This window comes from Heterocephalus glaber, unplaced genomic scaffold (genome assembly GCF_053883595.1).
Source record: "Heterocephalus glaber isolate CG9 unplaced genomic scaffold, H.glaber_assembly_v1.0 deba00000347, whole genome shotgun sequence".
Taxonomy (NCBI): Eukaryota; Metazoa; Chordata; class Mammalia; order Rodentia; family Bathyergidae; genus Heterocephalus; species Heterocephalus glaber.
This window is the reverse complement of record NW_028258143.1, coordinates 3,796,911-3,818,161: the sequence shown is the minus strand read 5'-3', so window position 1 is coordinate 3,818,161 and position 21,251 is coordinate 3,796,911. Positions and strand designations below refer to the sequence as shown.

Sequence of the window (21,251 nt, the reverse complement as noted above, 5' to 3'; positions counted from 1 at the left end):
ATTTGGAACAAGAAGAGACCCAGAATAGCAAAAGCAACTCTAGGTAACAGAGACATGGCAGGGGGTATCACAATCCCCAACCTGCAACTCTACTACAAAGCTACCATGATAAAAACAGCATGGTAATGGCAAAGAAACAGACCTGAGGACCAGTGGAACAGATTAGAAATGCAGAAACAACGCCAGTCACACTCAGCCATCTCATCTTCGATAAAGGAGCCAAACACCCTCACTAGAGGAAAGATAACCTCTTTAATAAATGGTGTGGGAAAAATTGGGTTTCAACTTGCCAAAGATTAAAACTAGACCTATATCTCTCACCATGCACTAAACCAAAATTGAAATGGATTAAAGATCTAAATATTAAAATAAAAACACTGAATTAGTTGGAAAGGAGGTTAGGTAGAACTCTTGAAGACAGTGGTGTAGGAAAAGATTTTATGATCAAAATGTCAGTTGCCCATGAACTAGCACAAACAATCCACAAGTGGGATCTTGTCTTATTAAAAAGCTTCTGCACAGAAAGAGAAACGATCAGCAGTGTGAAGAGATAACCCACAATGTGGGAAAAAATCTTCACCTGCTCTTCCTCAGACAAAGGTCTACTATCTCGAATCTATAAAGAACTTAAAAGGGGCCTACCAAATTTAAGACCCAATCCAAAAATGGGCATCTGAAATGAACAGACATTTCTCAGACAAAGAAGTAGGAATAGCAAATAAATACATGAAAAAATGTTCAACATCACTGGTCCTTCCAGAGATGCAAATGAAAACAATGCTGAGATTCCACTTCACTCCAGAAACAATGGCTGCTATCATGAAATCAACCAATAATAAATGCTGGCAGGGCTGTGGGGAAAGAGGAACCCTGCTCCACTGCTGGGAGTGTAGTCGGGTGCAACCACTGTGGAAATCAGTAGGGAGATACCTCAAAGAACTAAGACTGGAAGTCCCATTTGACCCCACTATTCCACTGCTGGGGATCTTCCCCAAAGAATTAAAAGAATCATACCACAGTGATATATGTGCACCCATGTTCATGGCAGCACAGTTTGTGATAGCTAAAACTTGGAAACAGCCCTAATGCCCATCAATTGGAGACTGGATAAAGAAAATGTGTTTTTTTATAAAATGGAGTACTACTCAGCCATAAAAAATGAGAAATTAGAGACATTTATAGCTAAATGGATGCACATTGAGGTAATAGTCTTAAGTGAAATAAAGAAGACACACGTGTAAATACTGAATAGTTTCTCTGGTATGAGAAACAGAAAGTGTAAATAAGGACTAAAATGTATAATAGGTAATGTGAAATAGGAAGAAAAGGGGCAAAGGGGAAGGAAGTGGGAGGGCTAGGGGAAAGGAATTAGGGAATGGAATTAATATGAGAAAATGGAAAAATAGGAATAAAATCTTTGTAAATAGGGAGGAATGGAGGGGTTGAAGGAAGGGCTGGGCAAGGGTGAAAAATAAGAACCAAGAGAGATTATGTAAAGGTGCAAATTTCCAATGATGAATGTCATTATATTGTATACCTAAAATGTACCAATGATTAGAATGAATAATTGATAATGAAAAATAGAAAGAAAAGGTCCAAAGGGGTAGGGGTGGTGGGAGGAGCAGGGGACAGGAAAGAAGGGAAAGGAAAAATGCTGAGAAATGGAAAAAATGGAAATAAAGTCTTTGTAAATAGGGAAGGGTGGAGGGGGTGAAGGGAGGGCTAGGAACGGGGAAAAAATAAGAGCCAAGATGCATCATGTAAAGGTACAAGTTCCCAGTGAGAAATGTAATTGTGTTGTATACCTAAAGTGTACCAATAAAAGAATTGAAGGGAAAAAAAGCTTTTTAAATATAACAAATTATATTCACTTTTAAATGCATCAGGAAAAAATACTTTATAGAAGCATATCAGCAAATGTTCACAACCAAGAAATCCTCCTTTTATATAACCTTCCACACAGAAATATGGAAAGGTTCTCAATATATTTGTGATAGTGGAATAACCAGAAAATGAAATTAAACAAGGAGAGCACCAAAGGGCAAATTAACTGCAAGTCAAATGCCATGATGATGATGCTTCAAAATATGTAATATTGTGACTAAAGACAGTTTTTGGAACCTCTACTCTCACACAGTGACATATTATCTGCCATTCCAGAATTGAGTCAATTTCAGAATTGAGAATAAAGATATTTGATACTTAAAGGCACAAAATTATATATATTATATTTATATATTATACATAATTATATATACTTATATATATCCAAACAAATTATTTGACCAAGTAAAATATTTATTTCAACTCTTCATGTATCTCCAACACAAGGAAGTCTTTTTTATACATACTTACTACAACACACTGGCGGAACAATCTATATGATCATATCATTCAATATTTTAAAAATAAACTTTTGATAAAATACAATATTGATTTTGAAAAGTAGATGTAAGCCATACAATTAAATTTATTGGGCAAAAATGTTGGACATGTATGAAGTTAAAAATGAAAAGTCTTTGTGTAACTAAAATTATGTGAATAAGTAAGAAATAAAAAAGTAGTAGCAGGTGGAAAATATATTTGCAAAAAGGAAAAATTTAGAAGTAGTATCTCTAAATGAAACAAAAGAAAAAATCTCAATATAACTTGAAAAATTATTAAAATCGATCAAATTAAAATTTTCTGGTAAAAATACAAAAATATGCAACTTTATTGAGAGCCAGCAGATTGCAGTCTTACAGGGACACGATTTTTATTCAACAAGTTGAAAATATACTATCAATACTGATAATGCCCAATATTAAAGGAATGTTGGGGGAAAGCATTCTCATTCATTGTCAGTATAGTTGCAATTTTAAAGTGGAATCAGGCAGAATTTGTTGAAATTAAATGACTATTACCGTTGATCTTGCTCTTCCACTTTTAAGAAAAAAAAATTGGTTTTCTTTAGGTCACACATTTCTGAGAATTGAAAGAGCACAACAAAAGCAAAACTTCTTACACTTGCAGGTTTCTGTTAACTCAGTCTTCTAAAATAAAATCTCTTTGTGAGCCTGACTTCTTATTCTCCTCCCCAAGATGGCATCTAGGGAACAAAAGTTTACTTAGTCTTATTCTATTTTCAAGTCTTTTATTTATTTCTTTAACAAATACTTAGTATTTATTGTGAATGTCAACCTTAGGTACATGTTCTAGTAATATGTCATGAGGAATTTTTGTCCTTTTGTGAAAGTCATAGTGAGCTTACAGAAATTAAGATAGCAATGATATCATGAGGTGGTATGTCATGAGACCACTATTGCATATGCATCTATCCTTGACTGAACTTTCTTTATGGGGTGTACAACTGTATTTACTATATGTTGCACTCAGTGTAATGTCCTAGAGACATTGTAATGAATAAAGAGACAAAAGCCCATGCCCTCTTGTAGTCTACCTTCTAGGAAGATTCATTTCTAGTTATTCTATTGTGGCTACTTGGTGACTGATATCGAAGCACCAGATAATGAATTGAAGAACAAAAATCAGGTTTGCAAATGACCAGCACAGAGATGACTGAAGAGTCATCTGCAGAGCCTGTATGTTGAAACATGAACTCTACAGTCTCAAGCTGTACTGTCTGCCCTATGTTACAGTCTCTCGTCTTATTAGGTTCTCAATACATTAAAAAAAATAAAGTAATACTCCAAAATTTTGATAATAGATTATAATATGTCCAAATGATGTAATATTGCATGATTATTAAAAGGATTATTTATCAAGAATTTATAGTTGCTTGATAAGCAGAATTTTTGAAGAACCTAAAAACCTGAATCTACAGTTAGATAAAAGTTTTTGCAGCTGCTGACAGGATAAGGCTTTATCTGCAATGATTTCTATAACAAACTCAGACCAGGGACACCCTACGGAGGTCTCCAGTCACGTGGAACACACTGAATCAGCCCACTGCAGACAGGCAGGTCTGCGCACACCCTGCCGAGGTCCCGAGTGGCACAGAACACGCAGAATCAGCCCGCGCCCGGGTAACAATCCACTGGACACCCGCCCCCCCACGCCCCGTACAGCCACCTGGTTCCACACTACAAAGACACAGAGGACACTGGACCACCAGACCACGGTACTGAGTCCTGCCACTCCTGGCCCAGAGGTAGGAGTTTATGAGCCGCTGTCCCACTGCTCCTGGTCCAGAGGAAGGGCTGCCCGGCCACCATCCCGCTCACTGCTCCCAGCCCAGAGGAGAGGGCTTTTGGGCCACCTTCTGTCTCACTGCTCCTGGCCCAGAGAAGGGGGCTTCTGGGCCACCATCCCTCCCGCTCCTCCCAGCCCAGAGGTAGGGGCTTCTGAGCCACTGTCCCACTGCTCCTGGTCCAGAGGAAGGGGCTTCCCAGCCACCATCCCTCCCGCTGCTCCCAGCCCACAGGAAAGGGCTTTTGGGTCACCATCACTACCGCTGCTCCCGGCCCCTGTCCCACCTCTCCCAGCTCAGAGGAGGTAATCCGTGCAGAGACCAACAGCCCCACCCCATAGTCAAAATGAGAAAACTCATAAATAAGTCTCAAAACCAGACTTCCAGATCACCTACAGCAACCCCAAAGGGAAATGAGATGGAACACTCTGATACTCAACCACCTGGACCCACTGAACTAGCAACAACAGGGGATCTGGAAAAAATGAAATCAGAAATAATTTCTCAGATATCAAGAGAAATTGTGCTCCTAGTGCAAGACATGACTAATAAATCTAGAGAGGAGCTGAGGAACATGATGGAATCCCAACATAGGAAACAAATGGAATCCATAAAACAGATGCAAATAGATTTCCAGGACATGAAAAACTCCATTGAAAGTCTACACAGCAGAATGAGCCAATGTGAGGACAGAATTTCAGATATAGAAGATAAGATTGCAATTAATGAGCAGGAAAAGAAAAATTGCTTCAAAATTATGAGGGAACATGAGAAATCAATCCAGCAGCTGCTAGATGATGCAAAGAAGAATAACATAAGATTGATTGGGCTCAATGGAGCAACAGGAGAGAGTGGAGATGACATTAAAAAACTCTTCACAGAAATAATGGCAGAAAGTTTCCCAAGCAGGGGAAAAGAGCTTGACATACAGATAAATGAGGCATATAAGACTCCAAATAGCCTTGATCAAAAAAAATCTACACATAGGCATATAATTTTTAAGATTCCAGAGACTCAACAGAAGAACAAAGTTCTACAAGCAGTGAGAGAAAAGACACAAATCACATACAAAGGAAAGCCCATCAGAATCACAGCAGACTTCTCAACACAAACCATCAAGGCAAGAAGAGCTTGGAGTGATGTATTCCAAGCCCTAAAAGAAAACAGCCTCCAACCCAGATTGATGTACCCTGCAAAACTATCTTTCAAAACTCAGACCGAAACAAATAGTATATACTGTGTATTGATAATTCTGTTTTTATTATTAGAAAATGTACATGGATTTGGATTAGATTACTCTAGTAGCACTATTAGCTTCAAATCGTTAATAACAATTATATAGTTAAGTAACATTTATCATAGGGCAGATGATAGGAACAGAGAAATTAGAACAATAGGCTCTTTCAGATCATCAGACAGAAAGGGCTGTCTTTGGGCTAATTGGTATAAGAAAGAAAGTTCTTCATCTACTTTTTATGAGACTTCTTTCATTGGAGTTGTACTTTTTCTTTTGCTCTAAGATGCATATGGCTACAAGTTTTTCTCCATCCCTCTATCAAAATTGTGTTTCAAATACCCAGAACTAAGTGTGTTTACATAAATAAATTATAAAAGTCTACTAGTAATGAAAACAAAATCTTATAATAGTGAGACATAGATTCTGAGGAGAAAGTCTTACTATTTGGAAATCTTTCATTCTTCCAGATTAATGTAGAATTATCACAAATTCCAATGAGATATTCTGGGGGTATTTAACATTCATTTGAAAGATTTAGACTCCAGAATAGTTTCCTCAAAAATCTAAAAAAGGAGTAATCATGGGGAACGTGGCCTGTAAGATGTATGAAAAACAAATCAAAAATTATAACAAAAAGTCATGTTTATGCAATGTAGCCTCATTTATCATTACAAAAAATGGAAACAAATAAAGTGGGAGAGAAACATAACTGTAAATCTGGGTGACAGAATGTTATTAAGCCATTAAACTGATTTTCTGAATGAATAATGCCATGGAAAAACTTTCATGATATAATTTTTGAATTTGACATATGTAGGACCTATAAATGACCATATGAGTGCATATATATAAACATATATGTACATATGTGTAGCACATTCATTAAAAAGAAATGCATTAATTATTTAAAGGGCTGTATTTGAGTAGTATTGGATGTGATTTTATTTTTTTATTTTATATATTCCTGATTTTGTATACATTTACCTTACTCATGTATATACTTGTAATCAGAAATAGTTTGTTTTTAATGTAATCTCTCAGGAAAAATACAGTAATACTATACTAATAACCTGAAAAAATAATTAAAGAAAAATATCCTTCCATTTAACTGTTTGAAAGGCTCAATCTAAAAGTATAACAAGATAATTAAATTTCCAGACCTTGGACAGCAGGTTTAAAGGAATTAGTTGGTCACCCAAAGAGGCTTCTAAACATTACTAAAATCACACTACATGGAAATTGCCAGTATTGCCAATATATGTTTTAAGTTCAGGTCAGCATATGCATACTGAAGTCTCACTTATGGGAAATGTGGGAAAGTATGATTCATCAATATGTAGGAAGAGTACCCAAGTTTCTCAAATGTAGTTGCAGTTTTTGAATATAGCAGTCATAATGGGCTACATAGAAGGACTCGATTTACTTGTTTAGTCATTTTTTGAGCCTAAGAATTTTGGACAAAAATGACATGAATAAAGAGAGGAAAAATGAAAGTGGAAGAAGAAAGGAAGACAATCTCAGAGCAGATATCAACCCTGAATTACACTGTTGTGAGAGATGGCATAGAAGAATCAGGGTAACTGGGGAAATTTTATTGTATATGTGAGATACACCACTTCTGTTTTATCTGCTTTCTGTCACTGTATTGTCTGGGTTATGTAATAAGAACACCACTTCCCAAGGACCGTGAAACTCTGGTGATTTTGGAGCATCCAAGATGAGTAACTTTTACACTATTTAGATATCATTCTTGTGAGTGTTCTCTGAAAGCCTTGATGTAGCTGAAGCTTCCTCACAGTTTTCAAAAAAATCCTTAGGCGTCTACTCTCAAATCTTACAATGTTGGCCTCTCAAATCATCCTGGCTTTCTGAGATTTTGCTCAAGATATCTTGTCAGGTATCTTTCTGACATCATGGAGCACAGGGCATCTGTTGATGGCAAGAGGAAGATCATGAAGTCATATTCTTTGATGCTGTTTATTCCACATCTGTGATCTGTGTCCTACAAGTTTCTTGAGAGTTAAACCACATGTGCTGTATTTGCATTAATGGGAACTTGAGAAGGAAAGGCCATACCACTATTAAAATGTTTAGCTTTCACTCTCCCATCACAAAGACACATGCTAATAACTACTCCCAGACTTTGTATCATGGTACTACAGGATGCAAAGTGGAGTGCATTCATTGTTTCGATACAAGAGACTTAAAAACAAATAGCTGCCATCTCTGCCTCTGATACTTTGCCAAGCTTTTAACTTCTTTGCTTTTTCCCTCTTCAGATCATGGTGAAGTATCTCAGATATATTCGAAACAGCACATTATCCCAAGTCTTTGTTTCTTCCTTTATAAAGAAACCCTTGCTTTAAGGTATATTTAGAAAACCCAGGGTCTAAGTCAAATTCCAAAGAACCACATCCTAATTCTACTCTCAAATGGCAGGAAATGAGTTATCAGTGCAGTATCTCCTAAACAGAGTTATTGATCACCCTGGCCTAATAGTCTATATCTGACAAATATTCTGGAAACTTTCTGAAGGCTTAAATATCTAACTCTTCACTCATTTATGGGAAACTTTTGATGTACCTTATAAAACTGAAGAGAGACAGAAACAAAGGCAGAAACAGAAAATGCCAAAGAGCAGAGTTTGAAGAGGGCATTTTTCATTACTCTGTAGGCCAGTATTTATCAAATTCCATTCAAGACCCTTCTGTGAGTCGTGAAACTAATTTAGTTAGTTAGTACTAGCATTTTTAATGAAATCAAAGAAAAAAGTAGATCAGAAGAGAAAAATTAACTATATCAAATTTTATAAGGGGAAGTATTATTTTATGAAATTCTTGTTTTAATTATAGATGCACTTACACACAGTATATATGCGCATACATAAAATCATTTACGTAGCATATACACATAACATGGATGAATGGATAGATGGATAGGTAGGAGAGAGTGTGTGTCTGAGAGAAAAGGTGGAAGAGAACATGAGGAAAGGGAATAGAAGTACTAGCTGGCAGTGTAAGTATATTTCTTCATGAATCCTGGCCAAATGTACTTGAAAGCTACCTTATGTCTCCAGGGCAGTGGCTTCTTTAATTTTGGAATAAATTCTTCCCTTAGTGCAGCCTCCATCTGCTTTTAGGTAAATTCACAAGCTGTATATAAACCTAATCTAATTAAATCTCAAACTTTTAAAGAAAATGTTGTAGAAGAAACTCAGTAAAATGTAGATCTAATGGTGTAAGCCATTCATCAAAGTTAGTATATTAAAAACTCAACAATTTTTCTCAAGATAGAAAATGTTCTCTTAAAGTTCTACTCCTTGAGATCCTAGAAAATGATAAATGGTACAGTTGCTCATAGGACACTTCAGAAATTAGGTAGTAACTCACTGTATTGGTGATATTTGGATATCATTCATTTGAAGATTCAGGTTATTGCTTGACATCAGGAATAATCTGGTTAATGAAAATGGAATTATTCATCTGGGAAAAAAACTATCATTGGTAAAGGTACTATGGAAAAGTTTGATGTGATAATATTGAAGTGCATGTGTCTGCTGGACAGAATACAAATCCAAAATGTAAGATACTTTAATACAGTCTAGGCTATTCAGTTAGGGTACGAGTTCCAACCATAACTAACAAGGACATTTTAACAGGGTAGTTGGATAATCACTGAATATGTTGGCATGGCTCATTTTCAGATGCTCTTATAATCATGTTGCCTTCTTTGCAAGCATGGATTATTCTTTGATTACATGTGTCATAATTTATATGAGAAGGCAAATGGAAGGTGTTTTTAAAGTAGTAGAGTGGGGGTAAAAAAAAACCTCTACTAGATGAGAGGATCTTATTTATACACTAGAAAAAAAAAATCCACCAGAATAGGAAATCACAAACCAAGAAAGCAATAAAGAATAGAATTACAAATTTGAACTTCGGTGAACACAGGGTATGGATGACTGGGTGCATTTTTAACTCCTAGGACCTGAGATCAAACAATTTATCTTGGGTTGAGTAAAACGTTTTAATTCTAATACCAAAACATCTCAATATCCTGGGATCTAAAATCAAAAGCAAAGAAGTCAGTTCCCTAAGCTGTGTGAAAAGGACAAAGAGACCAGGAACAAGAAAGACCCTCAGAAAGCCCAAAAGCTCATACAAGAGAGATTTTTCCATCATACAGGAGTAGTGCATCATATTTTCAGATGGAGTAAATACAGACTCCTGGAGCGACACCAGTTTTTTTCATCTCTGGAGATTTTAAAAGTCTTTTCTGAAAAGATATTCTCTGGGAAGATTCCTAAATTAAGAGAAAGAGTTTGGAAAATTCAGGTGACAATGAGTCAGTCAATCAAATAATAACAACAACAACAACAATACTACTAATAATAATGATAGCAATATTTTCAGTATTTTTATGTCCCAAGTACTCTGCTATATTGTTTTCCTGAATTATATTTTATAGAGCACTCAAAGTGGTCCTATGAGGTAAGTATGTATTAATGTTTGTCTCAAATTATAGATTAGACTATCAAAACATAGAGGGTCTAAATATTTTGCTCAAAGTTATACATTAATAAATAATGAAAAATTTTTAAAAGCTAGATACAAAGAGAGAAATGATGAATATCAAATTAGGAGTTTCCTAATAAATGGATATAAAGAATTGATTGTAACGATACCAACTATACCAACTAACATTAAAGAGATCAGACCAGAAGTTATGGTGGTCTGAATTGGAATAGACACCAATAGTGAGAAATGAACTAGAGATTTAAACTAGGGATTTATTAATTTGTACCTATAATTTTTAAAGAAAAAAGCAACAGGACTCAACTTTGGTTTTTGAAATTTCTAAGAATCATAGCTCACAAAAGAATGCCTAGGAGTACCTCCATGTAAAAGATGAGTGAGGGGGAACAAGCTCACAAGAATTGATTAGGAACAGCTTCTTCATATCCTCTAGAAATATGCTATTCTCTTCTACTTCCAAGTCTTGGTACAAGCTGCTCCTCTCATTTGTGTTCTTTTCTCTCCCTCTTTTCCTTCTGCTACATCTCATCTAATCTTTTAAGATTCTTCTCTGACATTCTCCCCTGATCACTCAATTCTACCCCCAAAGAAATGAGTTTGATCCTTAAAAACTATTATATGCTTGATCAAAATCATGCTTTAGCTGACGTTCACTCACTGTTTTCCTACACTTTTCTCATATGCCACATTAAATTATAGTCTTCCTAACAGCAAGGGCCAGTGCTACCTTTTTCCAGTGCCCCTCACAGTTCCTAGAACTGGACTCAGGCAGGCACCTAAAAATTGATGGTTGCTGATGATTTCTTAGTGTGCATGATGACCAGTGACTTATGTGTACCAATATAAGCAAAATACACCTGGATTATACATGTTGTCTTAGCATACCTCTTAATAGTGAGTTTTTGCCTTCAAACTTGACAGATTTTGGACAGTAAATTAGTCACTCTGGTGATGGTATAACCAATATATTTTTTAAAACCTAACATTTCTAAATGACATTACTTTCAACTTAAGCATAATTTTGACCTGGGGAGTGAGGAGTGTTAAGATGTTTTGGTGTACATTTAGTATGGAAAGATATGTCATTCCAAATGTCTCCGTTAGTAGATGGGTGGCCTGTAGCTCAATTGATAGATGTCATTGTCTATTATATAATTATAGGTGCTTTCTATTTAAATACCATTGAATTCCCTTTCAATATGTGTGCATATAGCATATTTTATAAATCACTACATATGAAATATAAATTGTACCTTTATGTATATATGTTATATATCACTAGGCTATAGTTTTAAAGATGTTAAATACTTTTTCATGTATGTAAATATAGCCATTTGGAGTAAACAGGAAGTTTTTCTCAATAGACAATTATAATTTTGTATATGTTCAGGAAAAAAATCAACATTTGAAATTTATTTAACAATGTAATTAATAGAAAATAAAAAATTTCTCCTTGTTTATGAACTTCCTAATTAAACAGGTAGTCAATCTTTCACCCTTAATGAATGATGATTCCTTTTAATAAAGAGTAAAAAAATCTAGATTATTAACCCTTGGTTAAATACAATTTCAAAATTATCTAAAATCAAAAGTAGGGTTTTACCCATCTTTCTAGAATTATGTAGTTTGGGTTCTGGACACTAAAACTTCACTCATTGATCCCCAACTTCTCATCTAACATTTCTTTCTCTTCCCAAAACATAGTTGGACAGTAGAGGTGAAAATAGATACCAGTGTCTTCTGTGAAACACACACCCTGCAAAAGCCATTCCTAATTGCCTTATTTCCCAAGAAAAAATGACATTAGCCCTATGAATACAGCTCATGTGTGCCTTGGCTTATCCATGTTTACTAGCACAGCACAGAGGTACTCTGTCTGAGAAAATAGTTGTAAATCACACTTCTTCAGATCATAAATACACATTTATCTTTAGAATATATCATCAACTGAGTCATTTTGATGTAAATATTGCACCTCTTAAATATAATGGTGATAATAGAGGCTGTGAATCCAGAGATTTATGCAAGTGCTCTTTTCAATAACTGAAAATATTTAAATCACAGAAGCTTTAACATCCTATGGGGAGTGGCAGACAGATGTGTCAATAGAGTGGGACCTATGGAAGTTGGGACTTTTTTAATGAGAGGAATGAATAAGACAGACTCACTAGCTTCTGTTGGGATAACACAGTCATTTTCTAAGTTGGTGTGTCCTGGCTACCCTGTGACCAGTGGCCTGGGAGTGACTGGCTCAGTTGTTTCACTCCAGTTCACTGGTCAGCTCTGTCATCACACAGAAGGGGTGCAGGGAAAAAGGTTAGAAAGAACATGGGGTGGGTCAGCATATTCACCTTTCCTCCTTCAGCAGAAAGACCTGTTGGAGTCATCCAAATTTGTGAGACTGGTAGAGAAGCCAACTGGTCCTGAGCTCACTGAGAAGCAAGCTTCTGATGGTGTAGCTGCTCCTTACTTGATGGCATCTTTTGCAAACTGCCTTGGTTGGCTGTAATTTTACTTAAAGCTTAGAGCACAGATTTTCATATGTGTTTTTTGTTCTTTAAAAATATAAAATACACCTACATTTACTTCTAAGTGGCAGTATTATAATTCAGCAGATTTTTGTTTTTCATTGAAACCTGGAGTTGAATTGTCTTGAGCCGGAAGGCATTCAAGCTGCTGTTTTTTTTCCTCTTGCTATATTTCCCTATAAGCATTTAACTGTTTCAAAAAGTGACGTACAGTATGCAAAAACCTGAAACTGATGCAAATAAGTCTGTATGGCACTAAAGCTAACAGGTGTTCTCATTAATGTAAGGAGACATGGAACAATTCTTGAATGTTTTATAAACACTCAAAATCATTGCCAAATACGTTACAATAGCATAAATATACTTACATACTGCAACATCTTTTATTCTTATTCTGCAACTTGAGCACTTATTAATAGGTGACTTGTGTGAATTTTATGGTAGTGCCAAAAGTACTGACTTCTGCTTAAGTCACTACATCTTAAAGTTACCTTCTAATAAACTTCTAAATAAAATTATTAGTAACATAACTATTGCTACCTTCTACTAAAATCTGTTTATTAATATTAACTGCTTTAGTGAAAGTAATGGCTCCAATATTAATGGATCAGCAATGAATGTCTTTGCATCATTGAGGTTCTCTAAAGAGTTAACCTGTTAATTGAGTATTAATTCCTTCATTCTTTAATTTGTACACCATTTCCCAGCCACTAGGTTCCCAGTTAGAATGCTTCACAATAGAGGGAGATGCTTGGATGATCTAGCATAGATTAGCTCTACCTAACACACGGGTGGGGTTGGAGTAAAATCAAGAACATTCTATCATAGGGATATTCAGTGAAGTAGATAATTCCTGATGCTTCTGAGTCCTCCAGGCTATTCTTCTGCTCTCTGAATACTAGAACTTCCTGGTTGATGAAAAAATAGTCTTTAGACTGCTGTTCTCAATCTGCAGAAGAGCTTACCTACTCTATTCTAATAAAGATTTATCAACAGATGTCAAAATCACACTGCCTACATTACCTGAAAGAATGAAACTGTATTACAAGTGTTAAAATTATATTACAATGGAAGATGAGTTAAATACACCATCCCAACAATGAAATAAATACATTTGCTGAAATGAATAAGTAGGTAACATTTATTTGTTTATGATTTTCTTAGCGTTCCTAGGTGTGGGTTGTTCAGTTATACACATAGTTGCCAATGGCTCAGGTTGAGTATGGCACAGTAGGGGGATGCAAAATTCAACAGGGTGTTGCAGAGTTGGCCAATTTGTATTGTGACAAAGGAGAAGCAGGATATCATGAAAACACTTGGAGGGACATCTATTTCAGAGAAGCCTTCACGGAGAAGGTGACATTTAAATTGATTTGGATGATGTGATACATGAAGTCAGAGGATTCTGGACATCAGGAAAAACCTACTGTAAAGAAAGAAATGAAAATTAGTATGGGACAACTGAGGAACAAAGATTTCTGTGTGTCTGGATCATCATAGAGGTGCAGAGTGAAGTGTGAAATGGGAACGAACAGTGGAGAGCAGGTAGGTGTCATAGCACACAGGGCCTGGCAGCCCAATTAAAAAGTTTGCACTACATGACAACAGCTGGGGGGAACCTGGGAACACTATCAGCAGAGGACATGGATGATCAGATCCAAATTTCAGAGAGATTACTTTGGCTGAAATATAGAGCATCGACTGGAGGGGAAAATATAGATGAGATGCTGAAGAAAGCAAAGGATTTTCTAAGTCCACATGGGAAATGATGGTAGCTTAAATAGATACATACATAAAAATTTTCATGGCAGTATACATGGTATTTTCATTAAAGTATAAACACATACATGTTTATGCATTGCTCTAAAAAGTATAAAAAGAGAGACAGCACTTTAAATGTCCTAGAGAAAGGGAGATTTTGTGTTTATACTTTTGAATTTTTAAAAAATCTTCAAGGTGAGCCTTATTCAAATAACAATGATAATAAAATCATTCCAATTTGAAGATGATGGGGGAAGCAGATGCCCAAATGTCAGGCAACCAAATGTGAGTAATTGAGCACAATGAATAAATAAGCAGATCTATGGTTAGAAAGAGTGGCGGACACTGGTAAGAACCAGTGGACATGAATCCTAGGATAATTTCTTTATCTTCAGACTATTACTCCCACATTTAATAATTAATATTAAGAACCATAAAGATGAAACTCTTATCATTACACACAAACTGCTTCGATTAGTCACTTTTAAAGTCATTTTCCATATGAGCACCAGAGGCAAAAGTTTGGGTGTAGCTAACGACAACTATGGAAACTGCTAAATTATTTACTAATTACTTTGATACTATTCTTTCATGAATATTAAGAAGACCATATCTCAGTACTTCAGATTTTTTAACGGAGATAAAAGAATGAACATGAAATTTTGTTTGCTTGTCTGTTTGAAAAGAATTTGGGGTTTAGATATTTTGTTGATAAACATGAGAAGTGGCGTGGGCAAGTGACGTGAGGTATTAATATTTACTACAGGGCCAATTTTATTGTGCTGAACAAATCTCTGGTGTAAGAAAGCATGGACAAAATTATTTGGGTGTCAAAGGTACAGCTCAATTTCAATTAAAAAGCATTGTTTCTTGAAAAGGTGGCCTTAAACCTTATATTTCAGAATGCTCTTGAGATCTGTTGTATATGTAGCTCAACGTTTGTTTACTTTCCATTAAGTAAGAAATTGCTTACATGCGCAGGTTATGTTGATATGATGACACCACTGAGGTTTCCAATAAATGTACATGCAAATCAATCAACCCAAACACATTGAAAACATATCCAATAAACATCTGGAAACTAATGAACACACATTTGTTAACACAGGGGGAGTTGTGGAAATGCAGGATCCATCGGTGGCCCAGCTTATTTAGTAGCATGTAGATTTAGGAACATTTCACAGAGTCAGAAGAAACAGGGTAATTATAACATAAGGTTCAACATCTTTAGATATGTAGAACATTTTCTGTTGCTTAAAACAAATATTCCCTAAGAAAGTATAAAGCATTTTTCTGACTTGCAAAGTTTTTGCAGTCTATCATTTAAATTACTTAAATAAAGGGAGCTTTACTGCTCCCCAAAGCTGAGGATATAACACCCTCCATGCATATTAGCTTGATCTTCTTGACAGACCAGAAAAGTGTTTGTGTGTGCCAATTAAAACAAAAATGGATCCCTAGTGACTTGTTCCTCGCACAACTTCTGAAGACTGCTATCACTGTTTGCTAGGGTAACCCTGGATAAGGCTGCTATCCAAAGTAAACAAACTTTTCAAAACTTTCATGACAGATGGGGGGGGGTTACAAATGCATTTTAATAAGAAAGTTGCCAAAGCAACTTTAAAAAAATCATTATATATCTACTTAACATCTAGCAACATTGGGAACACAAGGCAGGTATTTTCTCACAAATGCTTTAACAAGTAATATTTTTTGGAAAGACAAATTGAAGACCTTTTACTTCAAGGTAATATTTTACCCTTAGTTTTATGTTAACTTTGCTCTGACATGTTTTTTAAAAAATGTTAAGAGTTACTCAAGCAGACTGAAATTTGAGACAGACATGCTGCCTGATAATGTAATTCCTCTGGTGGTCATAAAACCCTATGGGACAAAGTAATTTAACTGTGTGTATAATCATAACAACCTGTATTTGATTAACAATTGACAATATCAAATGTGGAGTGTTCTTGAAAGATGAAAAACTGTGAATCTGCATTTTGCTTTAATTTTATATCTTGATATTTCATTGTAATATAGCCTACATATATTGCACTGTATTAAAAATACATAACCCAAATTAATATCACAAAGATAATTTATACTTATTTCAAGTAAATTTAGTACAGTTGAACACCACTTCTTATTTCTACTTAAATGAATACATATAGACTGATTTCATCATGAAGAGATTGGGTGTTTTGGGAAAGAAAAGAAAGGCAAGAAGGAGGAAGAAAGAGGCAAGGAAAGGAGACACTAGGGGTACCGTGTTGTCTTTTAAAACTGTCCCATCAGTAGCATAACAATAAGGAAATAATTTTATCCAAAGTCACTATTCCAAATTTCAGAACTGAAACCAAATCATTATTGCCGCCCCCGCCCCCCCGTTTTTTTGTTACTGGGGATCGAACGAGGAGACCTTGCTCTTACAAGGCAGGGCCCAGAACCACTGAGCTAAATCTCTGGCCATTATTGCCCTTTACTTAACCACGTAACACACATACAATCCTTTACAGTAGAGGACTGCTGAGAACTAGTGAACTAGAAATTGAGATCTTTGTAATCTTTTAATTCTCTTATTCTAAATGATGACAAACTGATAGAATGCCATTTTCACTTCTAATTTGCTTCATTTTCTTCATTTGCAAAATTATCTTATGATAGTGGAGGGAAGCTGCATTTGGAGAATGTTTATTATGTGCTTTGAGATCATTAAAGCCGATACCACTTTGCATACCAAGTGGTAGTATTCATATCCTTAATATACTGAAGTTCTGATATAATCAACCTTTAAAGAATAACATATCATGACCAACAGTTTATATATAATTTCATGATGTAAATGTGACTGCAGAAATTATTCCTTCCTATGAAATCTTGACGTGAGCATTGTCTATGCCACTTACATTGAGACTAAGTACAAGCTATTTTCTGTTGTTATTTATCTGTATGCATCTGTCCTAGTATCCAAACAGATTGTGAGTTCTTGAGGGTGGGGTTTATGTATGCCTAGCTTCTATCAGTGTGTCTCGTACCTTACGGATGCTTAGTGAGTTGTTGATAATCAGGGGGATGTTCCGTTATGAACATGTCCTCTCAGTCCCCTGAAAATGGTGTTATATGTTGGATTTATTCTTCGCTTGGAATGGTGATACATCAAAGAAAGAGGAGCACAGTCTCTCTTGTCATCGTTTGCAATTTTGGAAATCTCCTCATGTGTATTTGAAGTCACCAGAAAGAAAGAAGACAATATTGAACAATAAGATATGTTTTCCTGATGAGGTATCTATCAATAACATAAATTTATCTATTGATCATTATCAGTCATTTAGCTATTATATATCAAAGAGTAGCAATAACTAAAATTAAATGTTTACAGTATTTACTCTATGTAACTATGAGCAATTTTCATTGGATTCATTACTTTTCCCATAATCCCTATTACTCTCATCAGAAAAAAAATTCCATAAAAATTTTTGTTTCTATTATAAAAAATGAAAACATGGAAAATTTTAGTAGCATAAACAGCATTCTACATATTAACATCTCGTTTAAGTCCAACTCTTAAGTCCAGGCCAGGAATTTAGCTCAGTGGTGTTACCGCCTGTCTCACAAGTGCAAGGTTCCGAGTTCTATCTCTGGTACCAAAAAAAAAAAATCTAAGTCCATAAAATCCCACTGTTACAATGAATATTGGTGAGGGTGATATGTAATTGAAAATACTGAAAAAGACTTGCTGAAAAATACTTACACATATAAATACTACTCTTTATAATACTTATATAATATTTCCATTAGTGTAATAAAACTCAAATTTAAATCTTTAAAAAGCAAATTTGTTCCCTTTACATCTCTTATACTTGGTGCCTGGAGCTTGCACATACTTGCCTCCACCTTCAAGGAGCCAGAAGCACACAGACCAAAATTCTAAATTTAAGGGGAAAACTATTATTGAATTAATACCCCCCAAAAGCCTTAAGGAATGCTTTTATTCAGCACATTGCTCAGTGGACATGCTTATATCATTTCCTCAACATGAATTTCCTACGAGAAAGAATTGAAACAAGCCTTATTTAGTGTGAAAAAGTTTAGATTAGAGCAAATTTACCCAGATATGTACCTACAGATATTTATTATTCACAACACTAGGGTATTTCATTAAGACTATTTTGTGGCCCTATTATATTTTTTCAAAATATGACATAGTGGAGATGAGAGGTTTCACTTGGACATTTGAATAAAAAAGGTTTCTAAGCAAAATGGAGACCAGCAGCTCTTAACTAAAGCCCTCCCTTCATGGGCTTACCTCCAACGCTGGACACATAGGAAAGACATGGTAGAGAATTACAAGAACACGCCTTGGAATCTGTCCTTTATGCCTTGTTCAACATCACTTTAGATTGGCATCAAGTGTTGTTCTGGCAAAGGGATCAGTCAAAGTTAACATTGTTCTGGCAAAAGGTTCAGTTAAAGTTAACAGTCTTTACTGATCACTTTTTTCCCCCCAAGAATGTTGAAAATTTGATTGTTCAAAGTACAATTATGATTCAGCAACCTATCAGAAATTCTAAAGAGGTAATGTAAAAAAGTGGACAGAGAAATCTGAATTAAATGGAATTTACCAGCCAAAGATTTTTGAAACTACTTTGCTGTGAATGCCTGGAATGGAGCAGAACAAAGTCAATTACTGACTGTAATTAAGAAGTGGATGCATTTAAACTGTAGAGAGCAGTAGCAGACTTCTCCAGACTGCCTGGTAACTCGGAAGATTAGTGGGAAGACAGGAAAGGATGTGAACTGAATGTCTCTGATAGTATGATTTGAATGAATTACATTCATATAGTTCCCTCATCTAGCATCCTAAAATGAATTTGTAAATCACTTATTATGTATGATTAATGCAGTAATATATTTGGACAAAGAAACTTTAAAAATACATTTTGCTTTTGGTTGTGTTAGCAGTGAAAGATCCCCTTTGCATTGTATAGCATGCACCAAAAATGCAAATGCACTGCTGAAGTACTTACATTTTATAATTGTTTGAATTAGTAGGCCAAAGACTGAACTATGTTGCCTCTTTCTGCAACACTCAGAATATAGTAAATCTAATTATGTTTGTTTTTTGTACTTTTAAAATGCTGTTCCTTCTTATAATTTTAATAATGGCTTATTTATACTGGCAGAGAAATATTAGATTATACATTTTGCTTGGACTAATTCATTTCTCTCTGTATATAATAACAAATTATGATATTGTATAATACATTCATAATCAAAATATATAAACTTAGGATAAAGTTAGAGGTCAAAGACATTACTAGTTCTCTTGTGTTAGTCAGAAGCGACCTTATATTTTTCGATTGTATTTCTGCAGCAACACTTTATAAAGTAAATATTTGGGATTTCATGTAAGTAATGCAAGTTGTAAAGGTGTTCAGATAATTTGGCAAATATCAGTTTAGCCATTTTTTATTGAATGTATAAACCGAAGGACTGTTTTGAGCTATTTAGGCATTCCAAATCTTACATGCAATTGGAGAGAGAGAGAGAGAGAGAGAGAGAGAGAGAGAGAGAGAGAGAGAGAGAACGATTGGTCCCAGTGATCTGTCAAATTGTTGTGTGGATAATTAAATCCTATTATATTCCAGGGTTTTTTTTACTTCTTATAATTGCGTACAGTCTGGACAGCTCTTATCATTACAGCAGTATGGACCAAATTTAATATTAGGACTCATGTCACTCAAGAATGCTTGCTTTTAGGTATTGAAAATTTTGTATTTCTATGGAGTTTTTCTGAAAACAAACAAGCAAGTGGAAAGTTGAAGACCTTTTAGAAAGTTCTGCATTAGTCTCTCTGATAAATAATCTGTTTTAGAATCCTCCATAAAAGGAAATCAAATATAGAGATATTATTAGATTTTTAAAAGACAAACAGGAAAGAGCCAAAAGTACAGAATGAATTCTGACACACCGGGTGCATTTCTCTGCAGCTTCCAATTTAAGCATGCACTGTTCATCACTTTGAACATCCTGCCTTATTTCTCTTGAAGTTGGAGTGATTCAGCTTTACCCCTACTCTAAGTTATTCGTCCTATTATTAAAATACTAATGTGTTTGTTATGACATGAAAAAATAGTTTATAGAGGTCAGTTCAGAATGATCCTAGACACCCAGTTCCCATAAAGACAATTACTGGAATAGAAGAAAATATTTCAATGCCTTAAACTGTGTTTTTTGATGAAGATTTTTCTTTTTAAATGTAAGAAATCTATCTCACATGATTTTCCTACCTGTCAATTTTTTTATTTCCAGATTACAACAGCGTCAGGAAATGAATTCCTTCTACAGTCAGACATTGACTTCATCATACTGGATTGGTTCCAAGCTATCAAAAATACAATTGACAGAATGGTATGTATTTATTTTGGCTTTTACCCTTATTAATTAAAATGTAGTCATTTAAATCTTACTGCTCAGGCATATAACATACACACACACACACACACACACACACACACTTAAGTAGATCCTGTGAACTGAGAGACACTAAATTCTTTTAAGTTTAAAAATGTAGAATCTTCTATGAACATTTTCAGCAGACAGGATTTGGGGAACTGAATGTTACTTAATTTCTCTTTCAAAAAAGTTATGATTTTTTTCTGAAATAACATGAATATTCATTTACTGGAAGTTGTAAAAAAGCACATAAGACCTTAATAACTACTGAATTTTTACATTTTCAGTTTATTCAGTCTCTATTAAATATTCTTAAAAATAAATATCATTGTGTTTAAAACCATGCTTACTCTTATAATGCCAGTAAATAATAACCCTTTCTACTGAATTTTATTATTCTTCTGGCTAAGCTAGATTATGTCATGAAAATCACATATCTAGAACTTCATGAAATTATCTTAAACCAGATACAGAGTAAGTTTTAAAAGAACTAAATTACTTAAAACTAATCATTCTATAGTGACTAATTTTACCTCATTAATATT

General features: G+C 34.9%; 1 protein-coding gene across 2 annotated transcripts in view; it reads left to right on the top strand.

Annotated features, from left to right (window-relative positions):
• Positions 1–21,251, top strand: part of Arhgap15 (Rho GTPase activating protein 15) — a 609,508-nt gene that overhangs the window by 274,034 nt on the left and 314,223 nt on the right. For both annotated transcript variants that reach the window (XM_021237176.2, XM_021237181.2), the window contains one exon: positions 20,563–20,661. In XM_021237176.2, the coding sequence (XP_021092835.1) occupies positions 20,563–20,661 (99 nt within the window). The remainder of the gene's footprint in view (positions 1–20,562; positions 20,662–21,251) is intronic.